General features: G+C 35.7%; 1 protein-coding gene across 1 annotated transcript in view; it reads left to right on the forward strand.

The window, feature by feature from the left end:
- LOC103508914 (rho GTPase-activating protein 21) overlaps nucleotides 1-16,187 on the forward strand; it is a gene marked incomplete at its 5' end in the record, with an annotated part of 73,251 nt that overhangs the window by 21,343 nt on the left and 35,721 nt on the right. The window contains 2 exons of the mRNA XM_026823386.1: nucleotides 4,789-4,894; nucleotides 5,739-5,834. Of these exons, the coding sequence (XP_026679187.1) occupies nucleotides 4,789-4,894; nucleotides 5,739-5,834 (202 nt within the window). The remainder of the gene's footprint in view (nucleotides 1-4,788; nucleotides 4,895-5,738; nucleotides 5,835-16,187) is intronic.

Genomic DNA, 16,187 nt, shown 5'->3' on the forward strand with positions numbered 1-16,187 from the left:
ACTCTGATAGAAAAGTACAACGGAAACTGACCATTGTACATTTCATCGGAACGTTTTTAATGTTGTTTTAATGTTTAGATACTTGACTATGAACATTGCAACAATGCAAATTTCCGAAGTACTTGAAAATTTTCATTGTGAAAATACTATTCTGTCATGTCATTAAAATAAAAATGAATGAGTTGCATGCACACGCGGGGCTAGTTGATAATGTGATCTCTAAAATAATGATTTACGATCCAAGGGAGATTGTAAATAAATCGTCACATTCATTAAGTCATTGGGAACCGCTGCTAGGTCACAGAGGAATCTTTGATGTTTCAAGAGGTAACAACAAGACTGTAGGGAAATTGAAAACAAAGGCCATTTTTGACGGAACACAAGTTTAATATCCGATAAATACTCATAGGAAGAATGTGGCAAATTACTAAACAATTGTTTATGTCTTAAGTGAAGGACATAAGATTTTAATAAATAAAATTGATGCTCTTTTCTTTATTAAAGCTTGTATATTTGATCAAGATATAAATTCTGTGAAATATTGTAACTATATTATAAGTAGGCAATTAAATGCTAACTAAAGTAATGAAATTACATCGTCACATTCATTAAGTCATTGGGAACCGCTGCTAGGTCACAGAGGAATCTTTGATGTTTCTAGAGGTAACAACAAGACTGTAGGGAAATTGAAAACAAAGGTCATTTTTGACGGAACACAAGTTTAATATCCGATAAATACTCATAGAAGAATGTGGCAAATTACTAAACAATTGTTTATGTCTTAAGTGAAGGACATGAGATTTTAATAAATAAAATAGATGCTCTTTTCTTTATTAAAGCTTGTATATTTGATCAAGATATAAATTCCGTGAAATATTGTAACTATAAGTAGGCAATTAAATGCTAACTAAAGTAATGAAATTAGGTTTATTGAATATTATGAAATATCTTCATCTTTATCATGAGAAGCATAGTCATTATTCCAGTGAACAAGCTCTTAAAAAACCATTCCACCTCTAAATTCTACTCACTTTATCATGAGAAGCATAGTCATTATTCCAGTGAACAAGCTCTTAAAAAACCATTCCACCTCTAAATTCTACTCAATCATTTTCCAAACATAATCGCGGTGCAAAATAATGACTGAACTCTTCAAATAACACATTCTCTCTCCCTCCCTCTGTTTCGTTTTAGCTGCTTCTTGTCGTTGAGTATATTGAACTATTTGGCAAATCTCACATTTTTCTTTCAAACTGACTTCAATTCACACAGTTGAGATGTTGAGAAATAAATTGTTTTTTATCAACTCCTTCTTTTCTTCCTCCCTCCCCTGTTCCCCCGATTTACGGCGAAAATATAACGCCAAGAAATTTAAACTGATAGAAGCTTACAAAAACTTTGCACAAGGAGTAAAGTAATCTAGTGCTCATTCAGATCAACGAAGTTGAAACTTGGACTTTGTTCAGTTAAAAAGTTGAATCTAGAGGACAAGACTTAAAAATGCATTTTAACATTTTTAACGAAAGTAATTTTGTGCTGCAAACCTTTCAGGTGTAAAAGACGGTGAAGTTTCAACTTTCCCTATTTGCTCCTCCTTCACATGACCAGTTTCTAAAAAGTGGAGAGATTGACAAGACTTAAAAATGCATTTTAACATTTTTAACGAAAGTAATTTTGTGCTGCAAACCTTTCAGTTGTAAAAGACGGTGAAGTTTCAACTTTCCCTATTTGCTCCTCCTTCACATGACCAGTTTCTAAAAAGTGGAGAGATTCATGAAATATCGCCGTAGACTAGATAGTTCCACAAAATTTTCCTCCAAAAATAAAGCATTTCCACGAAATCGACAAAAGATTAATTTTGTCAAGTGGCGCACAGCAGAACGACACAGTGGGCTCAGTTGCTAATGGGGGCATATGAGCCACGTTAAATGTGTTGGAGCAACATGACAAATGCTTTGTTGAACTCGCCCGCTCTATATTGAGTCAGAAGATATTATAGTGTATATGACACCTCCTCAAAAGACTGCTGCGGCCGTTAATTGGGACTAGAGCTAAAGAACATACGTTTTGGATCCTTAGATACTATTCTAGTCCAAGAGTGACGGTATTTTCTTCGTAGAAAAGGTTTCAGAACTCCTTGCAAAGAGATGAGCACCTTGTTGAACTCGCCCGCTCTATATTGAGTCAGAAGATATTATAGTGTATATGACACTTTTCCGAATATACCTCTTCAAAAGACTGCTGTGGCCGTTAATTGGGACTAGAGCTAAAGAACTTACGTTTTGTCAGTTCCTTGGATCCTTAGATACTATTCTAGTCCAAGAGTGACGGTATTTTCTTCGTAGAAAAGGTTTCAGAACTCCTTGCAAAGAGACTCCTCAAAAGACTGATGTGGCCGTTAATTGGGACTAGAGCTAAAGAACTTACGTTTTGCCAGTTCCTTGGATCCTTAGATACTATTCTAGTCCAAGAGTGACGGTATTTTCTTCGTAGAAAAGGTTTCAGAACTCCTTGCAAAGAGATGAGCACAAACCACTAGGGAACCTGAGGAAGAAAGAGGAGAAGAAGAAGCAGTCTTTTCAATATTGAAATACTAATGTTGGAGTTCATTAGTCTTGTATATAGCATACTATTCTTTATCTATTTTATACACATTTACTTACCGTGTTATTTAAATCGTAGATTTACCTATATCAGGGGTTTCCAACTTCCATGTGTATGCGGGCCACATGCTACACTGGGAGGATTTTCGCGGGCCACATATATGTGTACATAGAGGGAGCACCCCCCCCCCCCACACACACACCCAAAGTTTTCACAAATGCAGTACATACGATCGAATTTTATACGATCGAATTTTGAGCGCCGCAGCGAAATAAAAAAAAAAATTCTAATATATGTAGCTGAACACTAAAGGGGGTCACAGTTTCCATGACCCAATGGAAACACTGGTCTTGCTGAGCCGGGTTCAATGCCCAGCGGAGTTCGACCTTTTTATTTCGTATGCAAACTGTTCTACTTTCATGTCTTGTTGTTTAAGGATAAGGACTCAGCCTCTCAAGAAAAACCTAGTATTGACTAGCCATGGAGATAAATGCACATGGCGAAATTTCAAACGTGTCACTGATCACTCAAATATGAGATTAGAAATAATTTTGAAACCACTTTGAAAAATTGTATTTTAATAGATAAAACACTACCCTTAATTTCAGCTTCTCATCTTTAGCCGTTCAAAAAATATCGGCCCTTGGTTTGGCTCGCAACTATTTATTTGGTTATCTGGCGTGAGTAATGTGACTAGATGTAGAGAAAATGCATGCAATGCTGGTTCTATCAATTTCACTTCATGTAGGTCAGGCCCAAAGTTACTAATACCTAAATACCTGAAAAGTTGATTGAATTCGATTTTCAAAGCAGGTCCATTTGTTTTATTTATGTATCATACATCATACACTCACATACATAGATACACTATGTGTGCGTGTATTACACACATTTAACATTAGTTTCAAAATGTTGGCGCGTTTACTCTGTCGGCCCTTGATTTGGCTCGCAACTATTTATTTGGTTATCTGGCGTGAGTAATGTGACTAGATGTAGAGGAAATGCATGCAATGCTGGTTCTATCAAGTTCACTTCATGTAGGTCAGGCCCAAAGTTACTAATACCTAAATACCTGAAAAGTTGATTGAATTCGATTTTCAAAGCAGGTCCATTTGTTTTATTTATGTATCATCATACACTCACATACATAGATACACTATGTGTGCGTGTATTACACACATTTAACATTAGTTTCAAAATGTTGGCGCGTTTACTCTTAATATACTGGGTCAGTCACCCACACAGAGATTCATCACCTGTAGGACGGAGTTTCTTCAATATTTTATTCCGAAGAAAAGGAAAGCATGTGTTAGTCATTTTCGAGGTAAAGAACATAGGACTGTAAAGTTCTATCCTTGAATTTCTTGGCAAGCTAAAAGTTCAAACGCAGGAAACATCAACTTTTCCAGCTGATCATTTAAAACGAATTCAGTTCAGACGATTATGTAATTGTCACTTAAAAAGTTATCAATCATACTTGTATTTCAAACTTTAAGATACCTTTATCATCGGGTATCGAACTCAGCACTCCTATGTATCTCATTGATCATTTAAAACGAATTCAGTTCAGACAATTATGTAATTGTCACTTAAAAAGTTATCAATCAGGCCCGGCGCACATTGAGACACAGCTACGCAGCACAGTCACGCAGCACAGCAAAGCAGTTTTTGTAAACCATTGGATTCAATACTATTCAAACGCAGGAAACATCAACTTTTCCAGCTGATCATTTAAAACGAATTCAGTTCAGACGATTATGTAATTGTCACTTAAAAAGTTATCAATCATACTTGTATTTCAAACTTTAAGATACCTTTATCATCGGGTATCGAACTCAGCACTCCTATGTATCTCAGACCAGAACGTTCCGTATGGTCAGTATCAGTACCACACCCCTGCTCCACTGACTTTGAATGTACATACATATGTATATCGAGTACATAATATGTATAACGGGTTATCGGGTAAAATGTGTTCCACTGACTTTGAATGTACATACATATGTATATTGAATGTACATACATATGTATATCGAGTACATAATATGTATAACGGGTTATCGGCATGCCTTTGCCTATCCAGGAAATTTCCGTCCTGGCCGGGATTCGAACCCAGCACCTCCAGGTTCGTTTTTCAATGAACTCGAAAGCATGTAATTTGTTTATTATATTCTTTCCCTACAGACGAGGAGAAGGCAGCCAGAAGGATCTCCTATCTGAAAGCCAACTGGGGAAATCATAGTGATCTAGAACTGAGCGACAATGAACCCTCTCCCTCCTCAAGACGAAAGTAAGTCCCTTGCTTATTAAAAGTAAATATTAATAAGTAAATACCTACTGTAAATAAATAGTAATAATAAATGACCAAAAGTTTATTTACTTGGAGGCAAAAGTAAGTCCCTGAGTAAAGATACTACACAGTAGTAGTAAGTAGTTATCAAATGTTGACTTAGATAAAAATAGACTCAATAGTCATACGACGCGACGGCAAGAAAGATACCACATGAAATCTATGTTTTTCTATTGATGCCATTTCTAATTCACAGTAGTAGTAAGTAGTTATCAAATGTTGACTTAGATAAAAATAGACTCAACAGTCATACGACGCGACAGCAAGAAAGATACCACATGAAATCTATGTTTTTCTATTGATGCCATTTCTGATTCTGTATCTTAGGCTGTAGTTCTTGTCCGTCCTAGGCTTTAGCTCTATTTGTTAGTTATCATGTACTGCTCTCTGGTATCTCCTATTAGTAAATTTTAACTGTAAAAGTAGACTTGGTAATTACATCCTCTACAATGCTTTCTCTTAAGAACCATTATAATAACTGGACAATATAATGGAATGGACGCCTATTTTGTATGGGGAGGCTGGAGTTTTGTAAACCGAGAGCGCTTTGTGGCACGTAAAAAAAGGGAGTAGTTATAGACCATTTGTCAAAGGTCTAGATTTTCCTTGCCCCCGAGATCAATTTAATTTGAAGAAACCATTTACTGATGAAAATTTGTAATGACTCGGGGTTGGGAGTTGAGAACTATTGAGTCAACTGAGAAGAAAACTCGGATACCTTCATGTTTACGTTTAGCCATGTTCCCCTCTCCCCTCCTAGTAAGCTCCCCGTCGTATTTTGCAGAAGTCTTAGAAAGTGGCGCCCTCCGTTATTCCCTGGAGATATTCAACGACTCAAACGCATGTTTGAAGAGAGAGCTCTCGGTGGAGACACGAAACGGTATTATTTATGTTGTGTGTTTAACCATCCTGTATGTGTCATTTGCTTTCGAGGAGTTCAACACTTTTGGTTCTTAAACAAATAACTTTTTTTTAAACAACGATTTTCGAAATATTGGGGTATGAAGGAACTTTTTCCTATGGCTTTATGTTGGTTTGGATGGAATATGGTGGAAGTGAGGTCCGTAACTATAGTATAATACGTCAGCACAACGATTTTCGAAATATTGGACTATGAAGGAACTTTTTACTATGGCTTTATGTTGGTTTGGATGGAATATGGTGGAAGTGAGGTCCGTAACTATAGTATAATACGTCAGCTTTCAACATTCCCCACCAAACAACGATTTTCGAAATATTGGGCTATGAAGGAACTTTTTCCTATGGCTTTATGTTGGTTTGGATGGAATATGGTGGAAGTGAGGTCCGTAACTATAGTATAATACGTCAGCTATCAACATTCCCCACCTACTCGGTCCGGTCAGTTATTCCCTGACAATAATTTGTTTGCTTTTCACGACATATCTCGTGTATATGTCTCAGAGAAGACATAATGTATGTACGCTGAATGCATTTGGCATAGACGTACTACTCTAGACACTCACTGATCCCATGCTATGACACAAGGTGACATGTGTGCTTCATATTTACCTAATCCCTCCGCGCTTGTTCTGTGTTAATTGTCCCTCCAGTGTTGTTGTCCTAATCGTACGTGTTTACAGACTTGTCTCCGTAGATTCGATTAATCCTATCTGTCATTCAACTTTGACTTTGAATGTTCAGATTTCTTAGAAGAGCTGATGCTATTTGTCATTCAGATAGTTTAACTTTCCGAACTTTTGGGTTTCTCCCAAGTTAGGGAAAGGTAACACATCGAATTCCTATAATGATCACATTCTGTGGATAAAAGTATTCATGGAACGCATGCTATGCTCCCAGTGATACTGTGGAACTTATTGTACTCAATGTTTGCTTTAACTAACAACTGTGCTGATTTATGTTGGTGATTGTTTTGTTCTAAGTAGATGCATAAATTAATGTGACTCCGTAATGAATTGAAGTAAAACCTCTTGAAATAATTTCTAGAGACGTAAGTAACAGGCTTGCAGAAATTTTTCCAACCTTTGTATTTGGGCTCCATAAGGCCTGAAGTGTAAGGATAACTGAAAAATTCACGTTTCCCGTGACTCCGTAATGAATTGAAGTAAAACCTCTTGAAATAATTTCTAGAGACGTAACAGGCTTGCAGAAATTTTTCCAACCTTTGTATTTGGGCTCCATAAGGCCTGAAGTGTAAGGATAACTGAAAAATTCACGTTTCCAAGCAATGTATGTAGACAAAAGAACAAATTTATTTCTACGGTTTTTCCTCACTCCCAACGTGTTAGAAAAACATACCCTTAAATACCTGATTTTTTCTTCTCTTGTTAAGTGTTTAACTCAACGCTATTAAACGGATGGGCATGCTGTGAGATATGTATGTACAACTCACATAATGTAGATCCACCTCCACAAATTTGTTGCAAAGAGAATGCCAAGAATATAATTCTTCATTTGTATGATTTTAATATTACTTTATGCAAAATCAGGTATGGAGAGATTCATGAAATATCGCCGTAGACTAGATAGTTCCACAAAATTTTCCTCCAAAAATAAAGCATTTCCAAGAAATCGACAAAAGATTAATTTTGTCAAGTGGCGCACAGCAGAACGACACAGTGGGCTCAGTTGCTAATGGGGGCATATGAGCCACGTCCCACCTCCACAAATTTGTTGCAAAGAGAATGCCAAGAATATAATTCTTCATTTGTATGATTTTAATATTACTTTATGCAAAATCAGGTTCCCCGTAGTTTTCAATTTTTTTCTGTTCTTCGATTTAAGTGTATGATTTCCCCTTCAATTTACACTAACAGGATTACAGGGTATGTTTTGTATCGTGTCCTCTAGTGACCAAAGATATTAAATTTATTTATTTCCTTTTTGGCCGGGAAATGGCAAAGTTTTACATTAGGCAATGTTTCACGTATGTTATCCCCTAAGCCAGATGTTGATCCACACATATTTAAATTAATTCTCATTTACTTGTTCAATTATTACCCATTATTCCATATGTGTATTTCCTCAAAACACGTCTCAATAAATCGATTATTTATTTCCTTTTTGGCCGGGAAATGGCAAAGTTTTACATTAGGCAATGTTTCACGTGTGTTATCCCCTAAGCCAGATGTTGATCCACACATATTTAAATTAATTCTCATTTACTTGTCCAATTATTACCCATTATTCCATATGTGTATTCCCTCAAAACACGTCTCAATAAATCGATAATCCTCCTTTTTGCCGGTTCCAATCACGACCGCGCGCCTACCTATATGTAATTTTGACGAATAAATCGATAATCCTCCTTTTTGCCGGTTCCAATCACGACCGCGCGCCTACCTATATGTAATTTTGACGAGTAAATCGATAATCCTCCTTTTTGCCGGTTCCAATCACGACCGCGCGCCTACCTATATGTAATTTTGACGATTTTTGAACGTCTTTTTTTCTCCCAAGTTTTAGTAGTGTGTACGTTGTTATAAATAAAAGTTGGACTCTGTCCAGTGTCGCTGATGAGACTGCGGTAGTTTATTTTTAGTCGTGTTAGTAGTGTGTACGTTGTTATAAATAAAAGTTGGACTCTGTCCAGTGTCGCTGATGAGACTGCGGTAGTTTATTTTTAGTCGTGTGTTATCCACTCGGCCAGTGTGTGCTATGTGCTACCCGTATCGTCAAGTGTTTCCCTAAAGAGATTAAGAAAGTAAATAAATTATAGCAGTTCTTTTCGTTTCTTTTTTAGTGGTTTTGTTTCTTATTGACAGAAAAAGTGCGGACCTAAATAATTACTATCCGAAGAAGACCAAGGTATGTTGTGTGCTCTTGAGGAGATCCACTATCAGCCCCCCCCCCCCCCCCGTCTTCATAGCAGCAGCCAACAAACATTTCTGCCAGAGCAGTTGCCTAAAAAATAAGAACTGTCAACATTTGACAACATAACTTTTTTTTTCTCAACCCAATAACTTGTAGTTCAACGAAGTAGATATTTAATTTAAAGATGTTAAAGTAACTGAAGAGAATCTAATGTGAATCTTCTTGTGGTGCAAGTTGGAATGCTTTTGAACTTGCTTATCTTTCAAGAATTTTGTCAATTAGGTTGTCAATAATTTTCGAAGCACATAGCATAGATATTTGATTTCAAAGCAAAGTTTGGCACGGTCATTGATTTATTGTTATCCAGATATTTGTTTATAGCTCTTTCTGAGGTGTCAAAATGTTCGGCATTTTAAATGATGTACAATTTATGAAGATGATCATTTTCATGGCTTTCTTGTATTATATTTCTATGTAATTAATGGTCCTCATCGTAGCTTTAGTAAGAACTTTATTTTTACAAATGTAGGCAGTTCAGCAATAACAGAAAGCCACCTTTATTCCGTGTGAATTGCATAAAAAACGAATGAAAAATGAACCGTAGCAACTTCTCCCATATGAATGATTTTCATGGCTTTCTTGTAGTATATTTCTATGTAATTAATGGTCCTCATCGTAGCTTTAGGTTTTGACTAGGAAGAACTTTATTTTTACAAATGTAGGCAGTCCAGCAATAACAGAAAGCCACCTTTATTCCGTGTGAATTGCATAAAAAACGAATGAAAAATGAACCGTAGCAACTTCTCCCATATGAATCAAAGCGTAGATTATTTTTAGAAATCGCGTGTCTTTTGGACGCATGTTTATATTCGTTCAAAATATAGAAGAAGAAATTACAAGACATTTTTTATTTCATATTTAATTTTTAATATTTATGACTATTGAGAAAATTCGCCAATTCAAATTTCGGTATTCAGAATCTAGGTATTGTGTATTTTTATTTTCTCAGAAAGTAGCAGCCATTGTGTGTTTTTGGATACGTTTATTTTTAAGACGTGCTAATGGATTGATTTTCTTTTCGGAGCATATTAATTGTTTCACATCTTATTTATGAAGAATGGTCGTGTTAAACGTTCGAGTCAAAGAATAGAATGTTGTAGGTATTTAAAAATAGAGAATTACATTGGTGTCAGTAGATGCATACCTTGTTGTAATTTTAGACATTTATAGAAATGGGAAACAAAAGGCTCTGCCTAGAAAAATCATTTCTTAATATGCAGACTTAAGAATGTGTTGATGGTGCATTTGTGAACCCGATCTGATTCAATGGTATATGAGTAAAAATGCACTCTCCTCTAGTCTTTTCTTGCTTATAATCTTTCAAACATGAACCTTTTCCCTCGTTACTTGGCACACAGACTGTGAATAACATCTGAATTCTCCACCATTTTCCCTTCAGATAACATTGACTAATGATTTGAAGGAAAAAGAACCAAGGACTTGGGTTTTGGGTACCTACTTATTATCAAGTTAAACGATAAGCAATCCCAGTATAACAATAACAACGAGCTACTCGTACAACTGAATCATAAAAGTGCCCTCACGTGCTAAAAATGCACATTTTATGAAAAACCAAAAATAACACAATGTAAGTAGAAATAAAAGTAAATTATGCTAATGAAGTCATCAGCATTCTAGAATAATATATTTGTGATATAAATTTTGGTGTGAATTTCAAGTTCATAGGAAAATAATCATCGCAGTAATAAGCATTACAAATGTGAGACGAGAAAAGACATTTATAGGGGCACGCTTGGTCCAGTAATAACACGCTTGCTTGCCAAGCAAAGGTCCCTCCCGTATTCAATTCCCAGAGGCGACAAGAAAATTTGCGCTCAATGTTCCGTTTATATAACACTTCTATTGGGTGTTAATCTGCAGAGTAAAATACATGAGTTTGATGAGAGTTGTTCAAAAGTTCGTCAGTAGTTTGACTAACTGACCATAGTCTCTAGGATCATTAGGCTCTTTTTCACCATCCCCCATTTTGGGAAGGACCTTAGCCCGAGAGAAATGAATTTAATATCTCTACTCGTCTTATTGGAGTCATTGAAAATGGTAAGGGTCGTACACACCCTTAAAGTCTGGCCTTACACAGCACTTGCAAACTTGGCAAATTCCAAGTTTTACCAACACCTACTTCTAATGCGTATTGCGTATGTATGGCTTTATTTCAGATATATGTTTTTCGTCCTAGAACTCAAAATAGAAAAGAATGCATCTCAGATTGATGTTTTATTTCGTCTCTCAGTTTTAAAATAAACTCCAGCAACAACATATTATGTCACCGCGGAATTTCAACGCTGGTTTATTGATCATTTTACTTGTCGGTTTTGTTTGAAGAATTGTGAGTGACTTTTCTTGTTTTGTTTTCGTCAATAGTCGGAAAGGTTTTGAGTCGATCATTGAACAATTTTATTGACGTCTTTGCTTGTACATAATACATTTAAAGAAAAAGAAGAAAAAATATGATGTTCAACAAGCCCCCCGATGAATCCAAAGAAAAAACCCACAGTGAGTTGAGTGTGTCAATATGGATATTGAGTTTTAGGTGTGAACTGTGTGATTCACACGTCTTTGCTTGTACATAATACATTTAAAGAAAAAGAAGAAAAAATATGATGTTCAACACGCCCCCCGATGAATCCAAAGAAAAAACCCACAGTGAGTTGAGTGTGTCAATATGGATATTGAGTTTTAGGTGTGAACTGTGTGATTCATGATCATTGAACAATTGACGTCTTTGCTTGTACATAATACATTTAAAGAAAAAGAAGAAAAATATGATGTTCAACACGCCCCCCGATGAATCCAAAGAAAAAATTAAAACCCACAGTGAGTTGAGTGTGTCAATATGGATATTGAGTTTTAGGTGTGAACTGTGTGATTCACTCTCTAATGACTTCAAGTCGAACATTTAATTATGAAAAATGAGTGTAAATGTTGCCATTTAAAAACATAATTAGGTATATTCCTTACTCAGAGCTACAGAGCAGGCCTAGGCAGCGCATCACGGCTCATTTAGTGTAAATGTTGCCATTTAAAAACATAATTAGGTATATTCCTTACTCAGAGCTACAGAGCAGGCCTAGGCAGCGCATCACGGCTCATTTAATTTACGAGCCTGCCTATTGACATTTACGCAAGTTGTTTTTTACGGGTGTCGCATTTTGGCCCACATTAAACAACTCATGAGATGCACATTTGCACATGAAAGAGAAACTAAAAATGACTCATTTGAGTCTGACCCCATTTTCTACTTGGCTTTCCAACTCTGTCTATCGGTCGTTACTTTTACTGTCGAATTAAAATTGCCTTTGGGTAATGTCAGTTTTGTTGGAATGCAGTTGAAAGAACTTATTGGGATGCAAGGGTATGCTTTAAGATTAGCATTATGGAACTAAAAATTCTTCAAGGATCCATCCAGAAGTATAACCGCTTATCACTGGTTGCTAGATCAATCTACCTTGTTATCACTCTGTCTATCGGTCGTTACTTTTACTGTCGAATTTAAATTGTCTTTGGGTAATGTCAGTTTTGTAATGGCAGTTGAAAGAACTTATTGGAATGCAAGGGTATGCTTTAAGTTTAGCATTATGGAACTAAAAATTCTTCAAGGATCCATCCAGAAGTATAACCGCTTATCACTGGTTGCTAGATCAATCTACCTTGTTACTTTCTTCCTACCTAACTTTAGACTACCCGACGGACGTCACGGCACGGTTTTTCTTCCCCGATTTATCGTACATGATTATTTATTAACACATCTATTCCATGAATCCCAATTCTAATTAATTTCAGGGAAAATTATTTTCTCATCATAAATATACAATGTTTCTACACATTATTATTTATTTTATTCGCATATCATAGTTGTATAACTACGTAGGTAGATGTACTTACTATCTTTGTGTTGATGGAAATGTGTGTCTGGTTTCGACTGAATTCTCCTAAATTTTTTCCTCCATGTTGTCAAAATCGAATTGAAAATTGATTTGCCATTTTATTATTATTATTATTATAAAAGGTCTTTCAGTCTGACAGACGGAAAATTTTCCAACATTATAATTATTATGTATTCGTGTTCCCTGATGCTTAAGAAGGATTTTTATTATTATGATTATGATTATAAAAGGTCTTTCAGTCTGACAGACGGAAAATTTTCCAACATTATAATTATTATGTATTCGTGTTCCCTGATGCTTAAGAAGGAAGACCAATTGGAAATTTCAGAATTGAACCAATGCAGTTGAGACAAAAGTAAAATTGTATTTCCATAGATTGCTATCAGTGTCATTAGTTCCACACTATTCTCACTGTTCCAATGCAGTTGAGACAAAAGTAAAATTGTATTTCCATAGATTGCTATCAGTGTCATTAGTTCCACACTATTCTCACTGTTATTTGGTATTTACCTGTCACTTAATCTCGGGTGATGAAGTCTTGGCAAATCTCTTCATAGGGACAATGTTCAAATTAGCCCTTCCTATCCATCTAGAATACAATAGGTGTGTTTGTATGTACGTCGAAAATAAAAATTTCTCTGAAGTTAGGTACATAGGAATTAGCCCTTCCTATCCATCTAGAATACAATAGGTGTGTTTGTATGTACGTCGAAAATAAAAATTTCTCTGAAGTTAGGTACATAGGTACGAGAATTATCTATTTATTTTTTAAGGAAAAGGAAGATTAATTGATTAACACATTATGCTGGAAGATCTTTTAGTTCAAATGGTCAGAGAACTTAACGGGCTATTACAGATCGCGTATCTTTTGACATGACAAGAAGAGAAATGTGTTTTCTCGAGAACCAAGAAGGTACTTTCGTTTGTATTCCAAGTAGTATCTTTTATTTATAAACGATAAACATAATTGACTAAAAAAAAATCTATAAATCTTTCGACCTCCACGCCCTTCCTCTGTTTCGAAATTCGCGAAATTAAAAATCTGGTGTGAACATCACACGACTTTCTATTACATTAAACTTCTCAACTGTAAGTCGGACAGTTCTAAACTAAAAAAAATCTATAAATCTTTCGACCTCCACGCCCTTCCTCTGTTTCGAAATTCGCGAAATTAAAAATGTGACGTTTTTTCTTTTCCATTTCTTTTTCGTCGAAAAACTGCATTTTTATTATCCCGTAGTCGAGTTTGTTGGGAAATTTCGAGTGAGTTCACGACGGTTTCGATTTAGTTAGCCACGAGAGATTAGTGTGCTGCGGTGGTGTTGTTAAAATTTTAAAGTCTGTTTTTATTCCTGTAGAACAGATTGAAAATTTTTAAATACAATATGAACTTTAATTAGTCGTTTTTTCTTTCCCATTTCTTTTTCGTCGAAAAACTGCATTTTTATTATCCCGTAGTCGAGTGTGTTGGGAAATTTCGAGTGAGTTCACGACGGTTTCGATTTAGTTTTCACACTTCGCCACGAGAGATTAGTGTGCCGCGGTGGTGTTGTTAAAATTTTAAAGTCTGTTTTTATTATTCCTGTAGAACAGATTGAAAATTTTTAAATACAATATGAACTTTAATTAGTGAGTTGTTTTTAAGAATAAATTTCTAGAAAAGTTCAACTGAGTAATTTATGCCATTAAGTTAGCAGTTGCAAGTTTTTACGTTTTTATTTACACCTTTAAACCACAAAAAAAGTAAACAAAATAATTTGAAACATAGCAAGTAAACAAAAGTAACAAACGTTATTATTTTTAACGCTTTGACATAAAAGATTATTACAGTTGGCGCGTTTTTGGAACGTACTGAGAAGCTGAAATTTAGGGTAGAGTTTTATTTTTTTCAAATACCATTTTTTGAAGCAGTCGCCAAATTTCGTCCGGAGCCAGGAGAAATAAAATTTCGAAACATCCATTTTCACCCCCGGAGGCCATCAGGGCCGAAAGTCTAAATTTCATTTTTGGGTCTGAATTTCAATATGAACCATTAGTGGGACCTATATGAAGCACAAATCACCAATCCATATGAATTTCCCATTTTTGGTGCTTTCCCTATTGGCGGGAGAACATGGAAAAATGAAAAATTGAGTAGTCCATAACTCCGGTCCTGGTTGTCTGATCGAGCTCAATCTTGTACCAAAGTACTACGTTCTTTAAGACCTTTGATATGATGTATCACAAGTAGGAGGTTCTCATTTAAGATTTTAAAGTTGCGCCCCCTGGGGCCGACCCTGGCTCCGACCTAAATTTTGAAACCACTTTGAAAAATTGTATTTTAATAGATAAAACACTACCCTTAATTTCAGCTTCTCATCTTTAGCCGTTCAAAAAATATTCAGGGGTCCCCAGACTTTATGAACACTCTGTATAGCAAATTCTCATGTTTGTACTCCAACACCGAACATGTTGTGCACTAATAATAATAATTGAAAAATTAGGCTGGATTTTGGCAAGTACTCTGACAAGCCTTATAGCCTATTCTGTTAATTATTTTACCCGGCCCATTACACTACGCGAATGGACTCGTAGATTAACCCTTTGGGGTTCTCCATTTGTTGTGAACATCTATCTACATTTACAATGCGGTTAGCGTCTGAACAGAATCTTTGTCATCTTTGGTAGATTTTCTTTGTCCATCCAATTTAGAGTTCGAATTTTAGACATATTACAGTCTATACTAAAAGTTTCTTTCAATGAAGAGAGATAGGACGATGAAAAACTTTCTTCTGTTTATATTCCAGACAGAACAGCGAGAGGGGGGAAGGGGGTTTCCCGTGAAAATCCAGAGCATCTGCGATATAATTAACCTAATAACCTGTTGGAAACACAACATGTATTATGATTATCCGTTCTCACTTTTGTCAGTGTCTGTGACCTTTATCATCGAAAGTGAAAAGTTTTTGAATTTTTATCTTAAGATCTGAGATATAGTGGTCCCAAAGATTGATTTTATTTTAAGTGTTATTACATCTGAGGAGATGACAGTGCTATGTCGAGGCTACTCCTATTCAGAAGGGTAATGATAACTATTTTGATATGTAATATTAAGTTCCTTTGGTTTAATCAATTTCATCAATCTCCGAATGAAGAAGGGTAGGGTCGACCTTTGTCGGCCCTTTTGTATTATGATTACTTCGGACACTTTTCTCTGTAGTCGCGCAACTCATGGTGAGATTTGTATCTTAGAATACTTGGAAATTTGGAATAATTATGATTACTTCGGACACTTTTCTCTGTAGTCGCGCAACTCATGGTGAGATTTGTATCTTAGAATACTTGGAAATTTGGAATATACAGTCGACTCTCGATAATTCGAAATTGGAGGGAGCTGACTATTACTTCGAATTATCGAGAGTTTCGATTTACCGAGATGTTCGAATTAGCGAGAGAGAAAAAATGAAAACTTCGAATTATCAATAATTTGAAATGTA

The sequence above is a fragment of the Diaphorina citri genome, unplaced genomic scaffold (genome assembly GCF_000475195.1).
Source record: "Diaphorina citri unplaced genomic scaffold, Diaci psyllid genome assembly version 1.1 scaffold446, whole genome shotgun sequence".
Taxonomy (NCBI): domain Eukaryota; kingdom Metazoa; phylum Arthropoda; class Insecta; order Hemiptera; family Psyllidae; genus Diaphorina; species Diaphorina citri.